General features: G+C 37.5%; 1 protein-coding gene across 2 annotated transcripts in view; it reads right to left on the reverse strand.

The window, feature by feature from the left end:
• Positions 1-592: 592 nt before the first annotated feature.
• The window catches only part of GIN1 (gypsy retrotransposon integrase 1), a 30,083-nt gene continuing 16,420 nt past the window's right edge, over positions 593-14,255 (reverse strand). The window contains exons 3-6 of one of the 2 annotated variants that reach the window (XM_070373188.1): positions 9,319-9,510; positions 9,056-9,229; positions 8,321-8,606; positions 593-1,512 (exon numbers count right to left, since the gene is read on the reverse strand). In XM_070373188.1, the coding sequence (XP_070229289.1) occupies positions 1,238-1,512; positions 8,321-8,606; positions 9,056-9,229; positions 9,319-9,510 (927 nt within the window). In that variant the 3' untranslated portion in view covers positions 593-1,237. The remainder of the gene's footprint in view (positions 1,513-8,320; positions 8,607-9,055; positions 9,230-9,318; positions 9,511-14,255) is intronic. The other variant, XM_005889804.3, reaches the window with a different exon arrangement.

A 14,255-nucleotide genomic window follows, 5' to 3' on the forward strand; every position in this document is an offset into this window, starting at 1 on the left:
GCGTGACTCCACAGACAGCAGCCCACCAGGCTCCCCCGTCCCTGGGATTCTCCAGGCAAGAATACTGGAGTGGGTTGCCATTTCCTTCTCCAGTGCATGAAAGTGAAAAGTGAAAGTGAAGTTGCTCAGTCGTGTCCGACTCTTAGCGACCCCATGGACTGCAGCCTACCAGGCTCCTCCGTCCATGGGATTTTCCAGGCAAGAGTACTGGAATGGGGTGCCATTGCCTTCTCCAGTGATCCAGCAGAGGCTGGCAATTTGTTGTGTATGTGGCTTGTATGATCTATAATATATAGATGGCTTGTATGATCTGTAATATATAGATCATATATGATTTATAATCTATAATATAGATCATACAAGCCACATACACAACAAATTGCCAACCTCTGCTGGATCATTGGAGAAGGCAATGGCACCCCACTCCAGTGTTCTTGCCTGGAGAATCCCAGGGACGGAGGAGCCTGGTGGGCTGCCGTCTATGGGGTTGTGCAGAGTCGGACACGACTGAAGTGACTTAGCAGCAGCAGCAGCAGCTGGATCATTGGATCCAGCAGCAGTAGCAGCAACTATTATAGAAATTATAGTTTAAAATCTTTAATATCAGTTATTTTATAATTTACTTTTTTAAGACTGCAGAAAAAAATTTATTCATGGATGGTTTTGACTTTAATATATACTATGGAAATGCACACATTTTCAATCCAATATATAGCTTCAGATCCTAATCCTTAGCCTGTCTATAAGGTGAACTTACCAATACACTGTAGGAGCCCATTAAGTAACTACAATATTTTTAGATGTTTCAGTGACACAGGAATAGGTTTCATTTAACACATTCAATAAATATTTATTAATGCGGTTCTAGGTAGTTCAAACAGTTTTTAAAAGGGGGGAATATTTAAAAAAAAATTGAAACTGAAAACATGGTAACAATACCAAAGTTTTGAGTTGGAATTTAGTTTACTTCCTAAGAAGCAAGCATGCTTTGCCTGTTGTGTTTGTAGAAGAAAAAATAATATCCATATATTACATGCTTCCTTTGCCTAAATATATATATATCCATATATATATACAAAAGAACAACTTCAGATAAATAATTACAAAATAAACCTTCAGGATTTAGTCATTAAGAGTTTGTCAAGATACTTTTTCTATGTAATCTTTTTGAATGGAAAAGATAAGATTCAAGGTGATGTATTCTCTAAATAGCACTTTAAATGAATTTTTGTGTTTATTAAGTTAAGTACTCAAGGACTTGGTTTGAAGAGTCCAAGAGACTAAAAGTCTGCTTTTCAAGAGCATTATGATCTTCCATCAATGGAGAGATTTTGGCATTTCTGTATTCTAATAGTTCACGATCCTTGCTTGACGTCAGTAACTCACTGTCGTCTACTCCAATAGCCGCATCTTCCACCAGAATACTTGCTTGGTATGCTCCAACTGGCAGCTCGGGCATTCCAACATAGTCATGATCCGCCACCACTGAACCGTGTAAGAGATGGAGACTATCTGAAAGAAGGAACACAAGTTTGCCTCTTAGAACTATAATTAAACCACATTCAAATGAAATAATATAAAATAAGGAATAAAATCGCAAGTAATACAAATTAACTATCAAGATTAATTTCTGATGGGTTCTCATATCTCCTAAATAAGTACACGTCGAAGAATGAATAAAATGATATATGAATTTGACGGCTCATACATACAGAATTCAGGAGAGATCAAGGAAAGCCAGACTTTTTAAAAAAAATAGGAATAATATAAAGGGATGGGTTTTTTTTTTACAAGTTAAAAATTTTTTTATTGTGGTACAATTGATTTACAATGTTGTGTTAGTTTCAGGTGCACAGCGAAGTGAACCTGTTATATACATATACATACACCCAACTTGTTTGGGGTTCTTTTCCCTATAGGCCATTACAGAGTATTCTCTTGATATGTCTTTGGTAGGTGTAAGTGAGGGGGTGGAAAGGGCTGAGAATCATGGTATAGGTTAAAAACAAAAGTTCTAAACTATATTTTTGATGTTGATGATATCCTTAATATATATCTCAAAGCATTTCTGGATGCATTTATGGGGTCCTGAAAGATACACTAACAAATGGAATTGTTAAATCCTTATATTTACAACTTTAGGTAATTCTTTAATCTTTATAGAATTCATATTAGGACAATAACATCAAATTGTCACACTATGAAGTGATTAAACTACAATGAAGATAAAGTTCCTAGAATCAGGTTTATATAAGAGGTATACGAAAGTAGGCAGGCTACAATGGATCAGGTGAATTAGCTTACTTAGGTCTAATTTAATATTAAAATGCTCATGAACTTTCGAGGTATAGCTAAATCCATACTAAAATACTGACAAGGAATTTTCCTTCTCAGTATTTTATTCTATTTTCAGCAAATTTATCTTCACTGTAAGGGAAAAAAAATGTTTAAAATGAGGGTTAAACAGATGGCAAAGCAGCAGAATCTTTATAAACAAAGGTTAATGTAGATAAAAGAATTCTACCCTACATAGTATTTTAATTCATTACAACAAGGAACTATTCCACTACCACTGATTAGCTTCCTGGACCCCTGTCATCTCTTTTTGAATTTTCTCCCAAAACATTAACAGAATCTCTTAAAGATTTTAATAGCTTAAAGAACCCTCAAATTTTAAGTTCAAGAAAGAGCAAAAGGAACATTAATAGCTCATTTAGACTAAAGATCAATGAAAGTTTCTCAAAGCAGATAAATGTGCTAATATATCCCAGAACATGATTCCACCATACTTATCCTCATACTAATACTGGAAGGACTGATGCTGAAGCTGAAACTCCAATACTTTGGCTACCTGATGCAAAAAGCTGACCATTTGAAAAGACCCTGATGCTGAGAAAGATCGAAGGCGGAGGAGAAAGGGATGACAGAGGATGAGATGGTTACATGGCATCACCGACTCAATGGACATGAGTTTGAGTAAACTCTGGGGAGTTGGCAATGGACAGGGAGGCCTGGCATGCTGCAGTCCATGGCGTTGCAAAGAGTCAGACACGACTAAGTGACTGAACTGAACTGAACTGAGTATGTGAAAAGCTAACTGAATCTATTCCAACCCTGTAAGTCACACATTTATGAACTTTAAATTTACAAACATCAAAAGATCAAACAAAGCTATGCTCTTTCCTAACAGGTGGCGTAAGTAGACTTGGGCTTGTATGGACATTTAGTTTTGCCCATTTACTTCTTCATTAGGGAAAGTGTACCTGATATTTTAGTTTTAAGAGGTTTTCTAAGTTTAACCTCACCAATTCTTATTAATGCAAAAGCAGTAATTACATTGAAAATGCTGTTAAGATACACATAATTATGATGGAAATAAAAGTATGGATAATTGAAGGTGATAACAAAATGATTTTTCTATGTTAGTAGGCAATGAAATGCTGAACAAGAGAACAATTCTGAAAGATAAAAAAAAATCACGCAACCCAGGAGATGTGCTATGCTCAACAGTAGCAGGAAAGAGGAAAAAAGGATCAGTGAAATTGAAACACCTTTAGAATGTGTTCTAGAGGTTCAACATCAAAGTTTGCTTTTAGTCTGTTAATATCAGAGAAAGCTAGGTAGTTACTTGGAAGGTTAGGCGGGGTAAGAATGACACCTGCTGATGACACCTGTCTAATAAGTCTTGGAGGGTTTCAGAGCCCCGGGCACAACGCCACAAGGTACAGTGAGGGCGGTTACTATAAGCATGTTAAGTATTTCCTAACTGGATCTCTGCAGAGATCTTTGACGAAGGAAGTTTTCTGTCTCAAAATGTTTTTCCATACAGATAAAGCAGGTCTACTATAGAAAAATATGTCCAGTAAACATGTATCAACAGGGAAACTATGGATAGATGCAAAGTTTTTAGAAGTTATCCCTTTGATTTCCTGAAAATGCATTCAAAGACCTTGAGTGTAAGCATCTCCTAGTTACACAGACCTTGAAACAAAAGGACTTGACCAACCTCACTTGTTTGTAAAAGACAAGATCTTCCAAATGTAAGTAACCAATCTACATCTGAATGTATACACACACTTTCTTAAGTAAGCTTTAAAGTAACTTAGTGAGACAAAACTGCAGCTAATCAGGATTATATTCAGCAAAGTCTACAAAAGTTACTCTATATGGAATGGAAAACTACTCTGGAGATTTCAAGTTGCCTTTGTACAGAAAAAACAATTCTCATTCATTTGGAAAGGTCAAATATGTTTCCATCCTACTTTGTTCTAAACCTAGTACAGCCAACAGAAATGTTCTTTAACTTCAAAAAAGATTACCAAAGATTTACCAGAAAGAGATTTTTGAGGCCTTACATGAATGCTGAAATAATACTATTTTAGATATATTGGATTATTATAAAATATATAACAAATTATTTTCACCTACTTTTTTTAACATGGTTACTAGAAAATTTTAAATTATATATTACATAGTTTTTTTCATTATATATCTATTAGTACTAATCTAGAATAATCCTGAGTTACGGATAAAGAAAAGAACAAGATAAGTTTTTGCCCCCATTATAAAGAGACATAAACAAAACCATATTAAAGGACTAGTCTACTCAGTCACATGACATGACAGAATTTACCTAATTTTTATTTTCTCATTCTATTGATTTAGTTACTAATATAAATGCTTGATGAAAGCATTATTTCAGTTTTGACCAGACTGACTGATTAAGTCTTTAGTTTCTCAGAAGGAGAGGTATTTTCAAGACATGTCAAGAAGGTATTATCAGCAGTTTTGACATACTTTTCCTTATTTAGTATTAGAGTAAAAAACAAAGTGAGGTAAGAATATTAAAATTTCCCTAAGGAGAAAAATTAAAACCACGTATTAAAACCAAGGCCTCAGAAAAGTCTCAGTGATTTGGATTAACTTATTTTTTCAAATAGAAAAAATATAAGGTTTCATGACAATTTTCTCATTCTGAAATGAAGTGTCTTGACTAATCCTATACATGGTCTGATATCCTAAAACTAGCATGATGTGTTGCTATACTAGTGCTTTTCTCATGATAAAATAAATAACTGTAGTTTGATACTACTTAATTATTGTAGTAGATAAACCAGTACTAACAGAGAACTGAATGATTCTTATTTTGAGATGACATAACTAAGAAGTCAAAGGGAGGCGCTGTGCAGGAACTACAGTTGGTGTTCATACCCCAGAGTTTGCACCACGGATGTGGAGGTGGGGAAGAACAGGGCCATTTCATACAAGGGACCCGGGCACATGTGGATTTTGGTATCCACAGGGGTCCTGGAACTGATTCCCTATGGATACCAACAGATGACTGTGCATTAACAATAAAGTCAAACTTTATTTAATATAGGGACTAAGCTCTGTTTTCTATTATGAGTGCAGACCATAACTGTGTTAGGCAGAATGCTGCTGCTGCTGCTGCTGCTGCTAAGTTGCTTCATTCGTGTCCGACTCTGTGTGACCCTATGGACACCAGGCTCCTCTGTCCACGGGATTCTCTAGGCGAGAATACTGGAGTGGGTTGCCATTTCCTTCTCCTGTTAGGCAGAATAGTGGACCCCTAATGGTAGCTATGTACTAATTCATTTACCTTGTGATTACGTTACCTAACATGGTAAAGGAGGATTAGGGTAGTGATGGAATTAAGGTTGCTAACCAACTGACCAATCAACCTTAAAGTAGAGAGGATATCTTGGATTATCAGGATGGGCCCAAGCACAGGTGTCCTGAAACACAGAGGATGAAGGAAGAATAGGAGGCTGGAGTGATATAATGTGAGAAGAACTCTACCCCACTGCTGGCTTTTAAGACAGGAAGAGGACCACAAGTCAAGTGATCTGAGCACCCTCTAGAAGGTGGAAAATGCACAAAACAACCCTCTTGAGCCTCCAGAAAAGAACACAGCCCTGCCATGCCTTACTGTAGCCCACTGAGATCTATACCAGATTTCTAAGTATAGAACTGTGAGACAGTAAGTGTTTTAAGCCACTAAATTTGTGGTAAATTGTTATGGCAGCAATGGGAAACTTATTAAAGAATAAAAACCATTTCTCAAACTGTGAGGGGCAATCAGACCAGGGCCTTTAGGGGAGGCAGACACATACTGATCACGATAATTCCCAATCAAAACAAAATTACTCAAAATCTATGTCACATACAATAATGGGGAGTCAATAACATTTTTCCACTCAAAGGAAAACATTATGACTATGAACAGACACGATGGTATGGCATAAAATTTGTTAAAATAGTCTTGAAAAGGTGCCTGGAACTGAACTAGACAGACAGACACACAGGCCTGCTTAAAACAGCAATAAGAAACACTGCCAGCCTAGTACTGAATGTGCCCCCTCTCGGTATGGATGAGAAGTTGGCAACAGAAGCATGTCTGTTCCGGCTGGTGAGCTTTACTGCAGTTACGACATCTCGAGGCTGGTAAGAGCAACAGTGCAGACAAATTCATAGTCCTTTTGGCTACACTATGTTCAAATTTATGTCAAAAGAATGGGATGACTACTCAGAGGCATTATATTTACTTTAAATTTAATTCAAAGACTTTAAAATCAGCTTTTGAGGTGAAGATTTTCAGGAAAATATGTGCTACCAAAGGAAAAGGTGATAGCAATCACACTTGTTCTGAATTTCTACAAATAAGAGAAATACACAAAAACCGATCAGAGTAAACAAGAACCAGACTTCAGCTGGATTAGTACTTCTTTTGATTAATAAGAAAAACAATTTTACCCATCAATCTCAGGTTCCTTATATGTACACTAGAACTAATTTTGCAATTTCCCTTGTATTACTGAAGAAGAATCTGTAGAGAATTTAAGCATGAAGCAAAAATTGTATTGCTTGTTTAGAAATTGTTCTATTCAGCTGGATTCTGAAATATTCAGTTGTAGCAGAACGTTAGGTCTCCTTAAGAAATGCTTTGGCAAGAGCAAGTTACAAAATGGTGAAACAGATCCTGATGCAGTAACATTTTAAACAGAGGTTTTGCATTAATTTAGGAAGGTTAACACATTAGAAGGAATCAAGTCCTGAACACCAAGGATTGAAGGGAAAATCGGAAGAAAGGACAACCTGCACCTTATAATCTTTTGTTCCTACTTAACTGGCAGAAGGAAGAAATCATAAAGGGTAGCTTAGAACTGAGAAGGCACAAGGAATAAAAGTGCTTCTTCTAACAGAGAACGAAGGTGCTGGGAGCTTTCTGAGTTGGAATGGTCCAAGGTAAGTTTACTAGAGCAACTGGTTCTGTCACAAGCAGAAAGAAAGGTACTAAGAGCTTTTAACATGAGAGTTGTGACCCAGATCAGAAACAGTTGAGCAGCCTCAAGGGCTTCATATCCTAAGAGAGGGTCATCTATTATCATTATTTTTTAATTATTATTTATTATTTACTTAAGACTGTTAAATAACACAGTTTTTATACTGTTTTAAAAGGCACTAAATTGTATCTTTGTTAATTGTTACTCAGATTCAAAAAATTTTGAATTATTTTATCTTTCTTTACAGAAAAAACAAAAGTAACTAGCTAAGATACCAATTTATTCCCTTTCAGTTACCTACCTCAAAGAAAGTCTAGAAAGCAGATACTATAGGACAAAATAAAAGCTTCAATAAAGTAGGATTTAAACTGAAAGCCATATCAATTAGCTCTAGTCCATGAAAGAAAGTATTAGAGAAGATCAGGATATCTTAACTATTCAGATTCACATTGTGGAGCAAGTAGCATCATCTAGGGTGCTGTTCACCTCTTATAATAGCGCATCATTCTCAGAACCTCTCACTCACCTTCCCCTGCATTTACCATGGCCGTTTTAAGATTCAACATTAAAAATCAATCACATTTTTAAATGTCCCCTAATGTATTTATCTCACAACAGAATTCCAGATAGTGTTTGTTTTGGCATTATTTATCTTAGCTACTATCATGTCATGCTAAGAGTGACAAAATATTCTGAAAGTGCAAATAATGAACACATAATTCTTCCCTCTATGAAAGATGTCCAGTGTCCTGCACATGAACGGTGGGGAGAAGTGTGTGGAAAGTATACTAGACATCAAAATAAAATCCCTTACAAACCTGACAGCTTCAGAAACCATATGTTAATTAAAAAAACACTCTTTGGGCTCCAACATTGTACAAAATTTTATAAGAATGAAAAGGGAAAATAAAACCTAACCAAAGGAAAGGCAGGGAGGAGGAGGAGAGATTTCTTATAATTTAACTTCTCTTTTCATTCAAAGAAAGTACAAATGTAGAGAGGTGACAGATGTTTACCTTGTTCACCCGATTCTCTGACATAGGGCTTCAGGTGGGACATCTTGATAGGTCGTTTAAGTCTAGCCCCAGAGCTGTCTCGCAGAACAGCGCCCCCGTTCTCCGTAATGTAGTCTATGACACAAGGGCCGACCCATTCAGACCGGAAGCGACCATCCTTCCACCAGTTTTTCCTCTGCCTTAACACTTCATGACCCACTTTCAGATGAAATGGATTTAGTTGCTTCGGTTTCTTTTTAACAATGATTTTGCTTTTATTTAGTTCATTACAATTGTTGTTCTCCATCTGCAAGTATTAAAAAAAAAGGATGAAACAGCTATAGTTTCTTGAAGGCAAATACAGATAATATTATAACAAAAATATTACTGAGATGCTACTAAAAGCTACGGAAGAATCCCACTTAATTTTTTAAAATAGTATTTCAAAATCAGTATTACCCCAACTTTATAAAGAAAATAAAGTAATATGAGAGGAAGTAACAGGCCCAAGTTAAACAACTGGGAAGCAAGACCAGGGGTTTGAATTCAGCTGCACCTTCATTCCAAAACACATGGTCCTATTAATGTCTCTCAGAATTTCATAGCTAATAAACACAGTTTAATCAAGACATGCAGAATTCAATAGAAAAAATTTGGTTTCAGTGTGTATCATATGTATGTGTGTGTGTATATATACTGAAAAAACTTTTTTGTATCATTTTATAGACTTTATAGTTTTTTTTCTATTAGAATCACCTGGCCCACTGAAGTTGTCTTATTCTCCATTATTTTATCAGCTTCTTTAATTGCATCTAGAATTTTGGCAAACATACTTGTATTATCACCATCCACTTCACGAATATCTGAAGATTCAGGCATGTAAGGATTTCGATTAAACATTTGAAAATATGGTGTATTTTTAGTAGGTTCCTGTCAAGAAAAATAAACAATTTGTAATAAAACATGCAGCCAAGAGATAATCATAACTCAAAAGTACTGAATTATAAACAGATACATACCAAGTGAGTGACGTTGAAGGCGAATGAAACAGCTGGCAGGTGGTCATCCCAGTCGTTTGGGTAGTCCACACAATGTTTGGAAAGAAAGGTTTTGATAGTGCTAGGTGTACTTTCAGCTGGATTAATTGTTTGGGAGGCATGAGAAATAACAATTTGCTTTGTGCCAAACAATTCACATAGCTCTACATTGATCTGAAAAATACATAAAAACAACAGTGACTTTAAAAGTCTGTATTTTATTTTTCCCTTGATGGAAAGGTTTCAAAAGAATTTAAATCTTGCCTTTTCCTTGACCATTTGTTTGCTGTGTCAGTGGCTAAGTCGTGTCCAACTCTTCTGCCATCCCATGGACCATAGCCCCACTAGGCTCCTCTGTCCATGGATTTCTCAGGCAAGAATACTGGAGTGGGTTGCCATTTCCCTTCTCCAGGGGATCTTCCCGATCCATGGATCAAACCTGCATTTACCGCCGAGCCTGGGAAGCCCATTCCATGAAGGGTAGTTTGGTGAAAACTGGACAATATCTAGAAACTAGATTACTGTCAGGAAAGCAAAAAATGAGTGAGGGGCCACTATGGACTCCCACATGTTGCAGATTCTCACTTTTCTCCCAAGATACATTTCCATACCATGTGCAACACACAGTCTTCTGCTTTGTTGATTCAGGAGGCTATTATCAATTTATACATATTAGTAAAAGCTTCATTTCTTTCTTATTGGATGGAAAAAATAAACAAAAGCTCTAATATTGTCATTCCTTATTTTGCAGATGACTGCTACCTTAGTCAAGGTAGGCAAGTTACAAAACCCAATCAAGGCTCAGGGGTTCAACTCAGAAATTTTACTACTTGCTAGGACAAGGCCAGCTACAGGCCAGGGTGTCTCTCCAAAGCAACTGGCCTCCCCCAGGTACCTCAACAATCCCGGATAAGAGAAAATCCACTATCGCTTAGGGTCACACCTGAAATATTCAGTTGATTCTCCAGAGAAAGAATAAGACTGGAAGAATGAAGAATTGAGCATGAGGTTTTCAATACTTTGGGTTGAAAGTGTCACACGTTCATTCATTTAGTTTCTCTGGCCAAAAGTGCTACTTGGGTTTACTCACCTGCAAGAGGCTAGGACAGCCTATTTGGAAGGCTAGGAGAACTAGTTATTGCTGAGCACCAATCACAAAACAACAGATGGTTATGCATATTTTAATCACTAAGCTAATAATGATAACACATACTGAAACACAAACTGATAATAACATAATATAATGATAACACAAACTGAAAAATTTAAAAAACAAATCTGTAACCTCATTGCTCTTAAAAACCCCATACAACTTGTATGGTTAACCATACAAATTTTTGTTTTAGCTTCTTTACATTTTTTTTTAATTTTCTAAAAAAAAATTTTTTAATGTATTTATTTTTAATTGGAGAATAACTGCTTTACAGTGTTGTCTTGGTTTCTGCCATACATCAGCATGAATCAGTATACATATGAGTATACATATGTCCCCGCCCTCCTGAAACTCCTTCCCACTTCCCAGCCCATCCCACCCCTCACGGGTGTGAGTGCCCCAGGCTGAGCTCCCTGCGTCACACAGCAAATTCCCACTGTGTCTTACGTGTGGCAATGTGTGTGTTTCACGTGTGGCAGTGTGTTGTTTCAGTGCTACTCTTATCAATCAATCCCGCTCTCTCCCTCCCCTGCTGTGTCTACAAGTCTGTCCTCGATGTCTCTGTCTCTACTGCTGCCCTACAGACAGATTCATCAATACCACTTTCTAGATTCCATATATTTTTTACATAGTTATACACACAAAATATGTATGTATAATATATGTAATAAAATCTTTTACCCAGATTTTTAATCTAACCAGAAAACATATGCATGCATGTGTGTGCAGCCTACCAGGCTCCTCCGTCCATGGGATTTTCCAGGCAAGATTATTGGAGTGGGGTGCCATCGCATTCTCTGATCTATAGTCGACTTGATATTTTTGTTATTATTACTATTTTTATTGATATGGATAAACAAAAAATGAGTGCCTTACTCATTATTATTCGGTTTGAATCTTTTTTCATATTTTTATTCCCTCTTGTGAATTACATTTCTGTCACTGACTCAGTTTTTTGTTTGAATCTTTTATAATAAAGGCAGTAACACTTTCCTGCATGAATCTGCATTATTTTTGTTGGCCTGTTTCTTGGCCTTTATGTTTTGGCTATTTTCAGTTCAGTCGCTCAGTCGTGTCCGACTCTTTGCAACCCCATGAATCGCAGCACGCCAGGCCTCACTGTCCATCACCATCTCCCGGAGTTCACCCAGACTCACGGCCATTGAGTCAGTGATGCCATGCAGCCATCTCATCCTCTGTTGTCCCCTTCTCCTCCTGCCCCCAATCCCTCCCAGCATCAGAGTCTTTTCCAATGAGTCAACTCTTTGCATGAGGTGGCCAAAGTACTGGAGTTTCAGCTTTAGCATCATTCCTTCCAAAGAAATCCCAGGGCTGATCTTCTTCAGAATGGACTGGTTGGATCTCCTTGCAGTCCAAGGGACTCTCAAGTCTTCTCCAACACCACAGTTCAAAAGCATCAATTCTTCAGTGCTCAGCCTTCTTCACAGTCCAACTCTCACATCCATACATGACCACAGGAAAAACCATAGCCTTGACTAGACAAACCTTTGTTGGCAAAGTAATGTCTCTGCTTTTCAATATACTATCTAGGTTGGTCATCACTTTCCTTCCAAGGAGCAAGCGTCTTTTAATTTCATGGCTGCAGTCACCATCTGCAGTGATTTTTGGAGCCCAGAAAAATAAAGTCTGACACTGTTTCCACTGTTTCCCCATCTATTTCCCATGAAGTGATGGGACCGGATGCCATGATCTTCATTTTCTGAATGTTGAGCTTTAAGCCAACTTTTTCACTCTCCACTTTCACTTTCATCAAGAGGCTTTTGAGTTCCTCTTCACTTTCTGCCATAAGGGTGGCGTCATCTGCATATCTGACGTTAGTGATATTTCTCCCGGCAATCTTGATTCCAGCTTGTGTTTCTTCCAGTCCAGCGTTTCTCATGATGTACTGTGCATATAAGTTAAATAAGCAGGGTGACAATATACAGCCTTGATGGACTCCTTTTCCTATCTGGAACCAGTCTGTTGTTCCATGCTTCCTGACCTGCATACAGATTTCTCAAGAGGCAGGTCAGGTGGTCTGGTATTCCCATCTCTTTCTTAATTGTCCACAGTTTATTGTGATCCACACAGTCAAAGGCTTTGGCATAGTCAATAAAGCAGAAACAGATGTTTTTCTGGAACTCTCTTGCTTTTTCCATGATCCAGTGGATGTTGGCAATTTGATCTCTGGTTCCTCTGCCTTTTCTAAAACCAGCTTGAACATCAGGAAATCAGGAAGTTCACAGTTCACATATTGCTGAAGCCTGGCTTGGAGAATTTGGAGCATTACTTTACTAGTGTGTGCTGCTGCTCAGTCACTTCAGTCGTGTCCGACTCTGTGCGACCCCATAGACGGCAGCCCACCAGGCTTCCCTGTCCCTGAGATTCTCCAGGCAAGAACACTGGAGTGGGTTGCCATTTCCTTTTCCAATGCATGATAGTGAAAAGTGAAAGTGAAGTGGCTCAGTCGTGTCCGACCCTCAGCGACCCCATGGACTGGAGCCTACCAGGCTCCTCCATCCATGGGATTTTCCAGGCAAGAGTGCTGCAGTGGGGTGCCATTGAGATGTGTGCAATTGTGTGGTAGTTTGAGCATTCTTTCGCATTGCCTTTCTTTGGGATTGGAATGAAAACTGACCACATACAAATTTTACCACATACAAATTTCTAATTTTTACACAGCCCAAATTTGGTGATTTTTCCATTCAAATTTATGCCTCTGTTCCCTAAGCCTGGAATGTCAAGTCAGTCTCTGGAGTTTTTTTTTTTTTTTTTAAGTTAATTGAATTTTTGTTTGTTTCAATTAAAAAACACAAAAATTTTAATTTATCTGAAAATAATTTTGGTATGCAGTAATCCTAAAATCATATTATAGAAATAAATAGAAATAATTAGAAAATTTTTATTTATGCTATTAACTAAATTAAATGTATTAAATAATCCTTCCCCAACTCCACTCTCTTGTGATACCAGCTCTATCATTTTGAACATAATTACCGAACTCTGTGCCAAATGGCCCCCTTGGCATCTGTTGGACACCTTGGAAACTACTAGCTTAAGGTAGTTTACGGTTTCAACATTAGATTAGGTAAGACTACATTTCTCTCGATAATGATGTATCTCTATAGAAGCGTTCTTTGATAGGTGCCATGATTCCCTAGTAGCTCAGACAGTAAAGAATCTGCCTGTAATCCGGGAGACCTAGGTTCAATCCCTGGGGTAGGAAGATCCCATGGAGAAGGGAATGGCAACCCACTGCAGTATTCTTGCCTGGAGAATCCCATGAACGGAAGAGCCTGGCAGGCTATCGTCCAAGGGGTCACAAAGAGTTGGACACGACTAAGTGACTTTTGCTCTACGCTCTATGATAAAAAGCAACAATTGTGTAAAAATCATTGTGAAACAGGAAATGATTACAGTGTTTAATCTGATTCCAAGGTTTGAAAAACTGAGCAGAGGTCAACAGGCATATATATCCCATTAGTAACTAACTGAAGCTATTTAAGAATGAAATGAAAATAGTTTTCTTTCAATTTATGACTATTATTCTCTTAAATGGCTAAGTGATTAGGACATAAACACTAAGTTGTTTGGACCTGTGTAGGAAGAGTTAACACAGCAGAACTAAGGCTGCTATCCTGTGAAAGTCCTGCTTACAAAGTTGGCCCTTGGCTGATGACTAGGAACCTGGATTCTGTGAGGGTTTCTACCATTCCCTAACGGATTAAGGATGGCTCATGGTGCCTAAACTGTTTTACAAAGAAGG

The sequence above is a fragment of the Bos mutus genome, chromosome 7 (genome assembly GCF_027580195.1).
Source record: "Bos mutus isolate GX-2022 chromosome 7, NWIPB_WYAK_1.1, whole genome shotgun sequence".
Taxonomy (NCBI): domain Eukaryota; kingdom Metazoa; phylum Chordata; class Mammalia; order Artiodactyla; family Bovidae; genus Bos; species Bos mutus.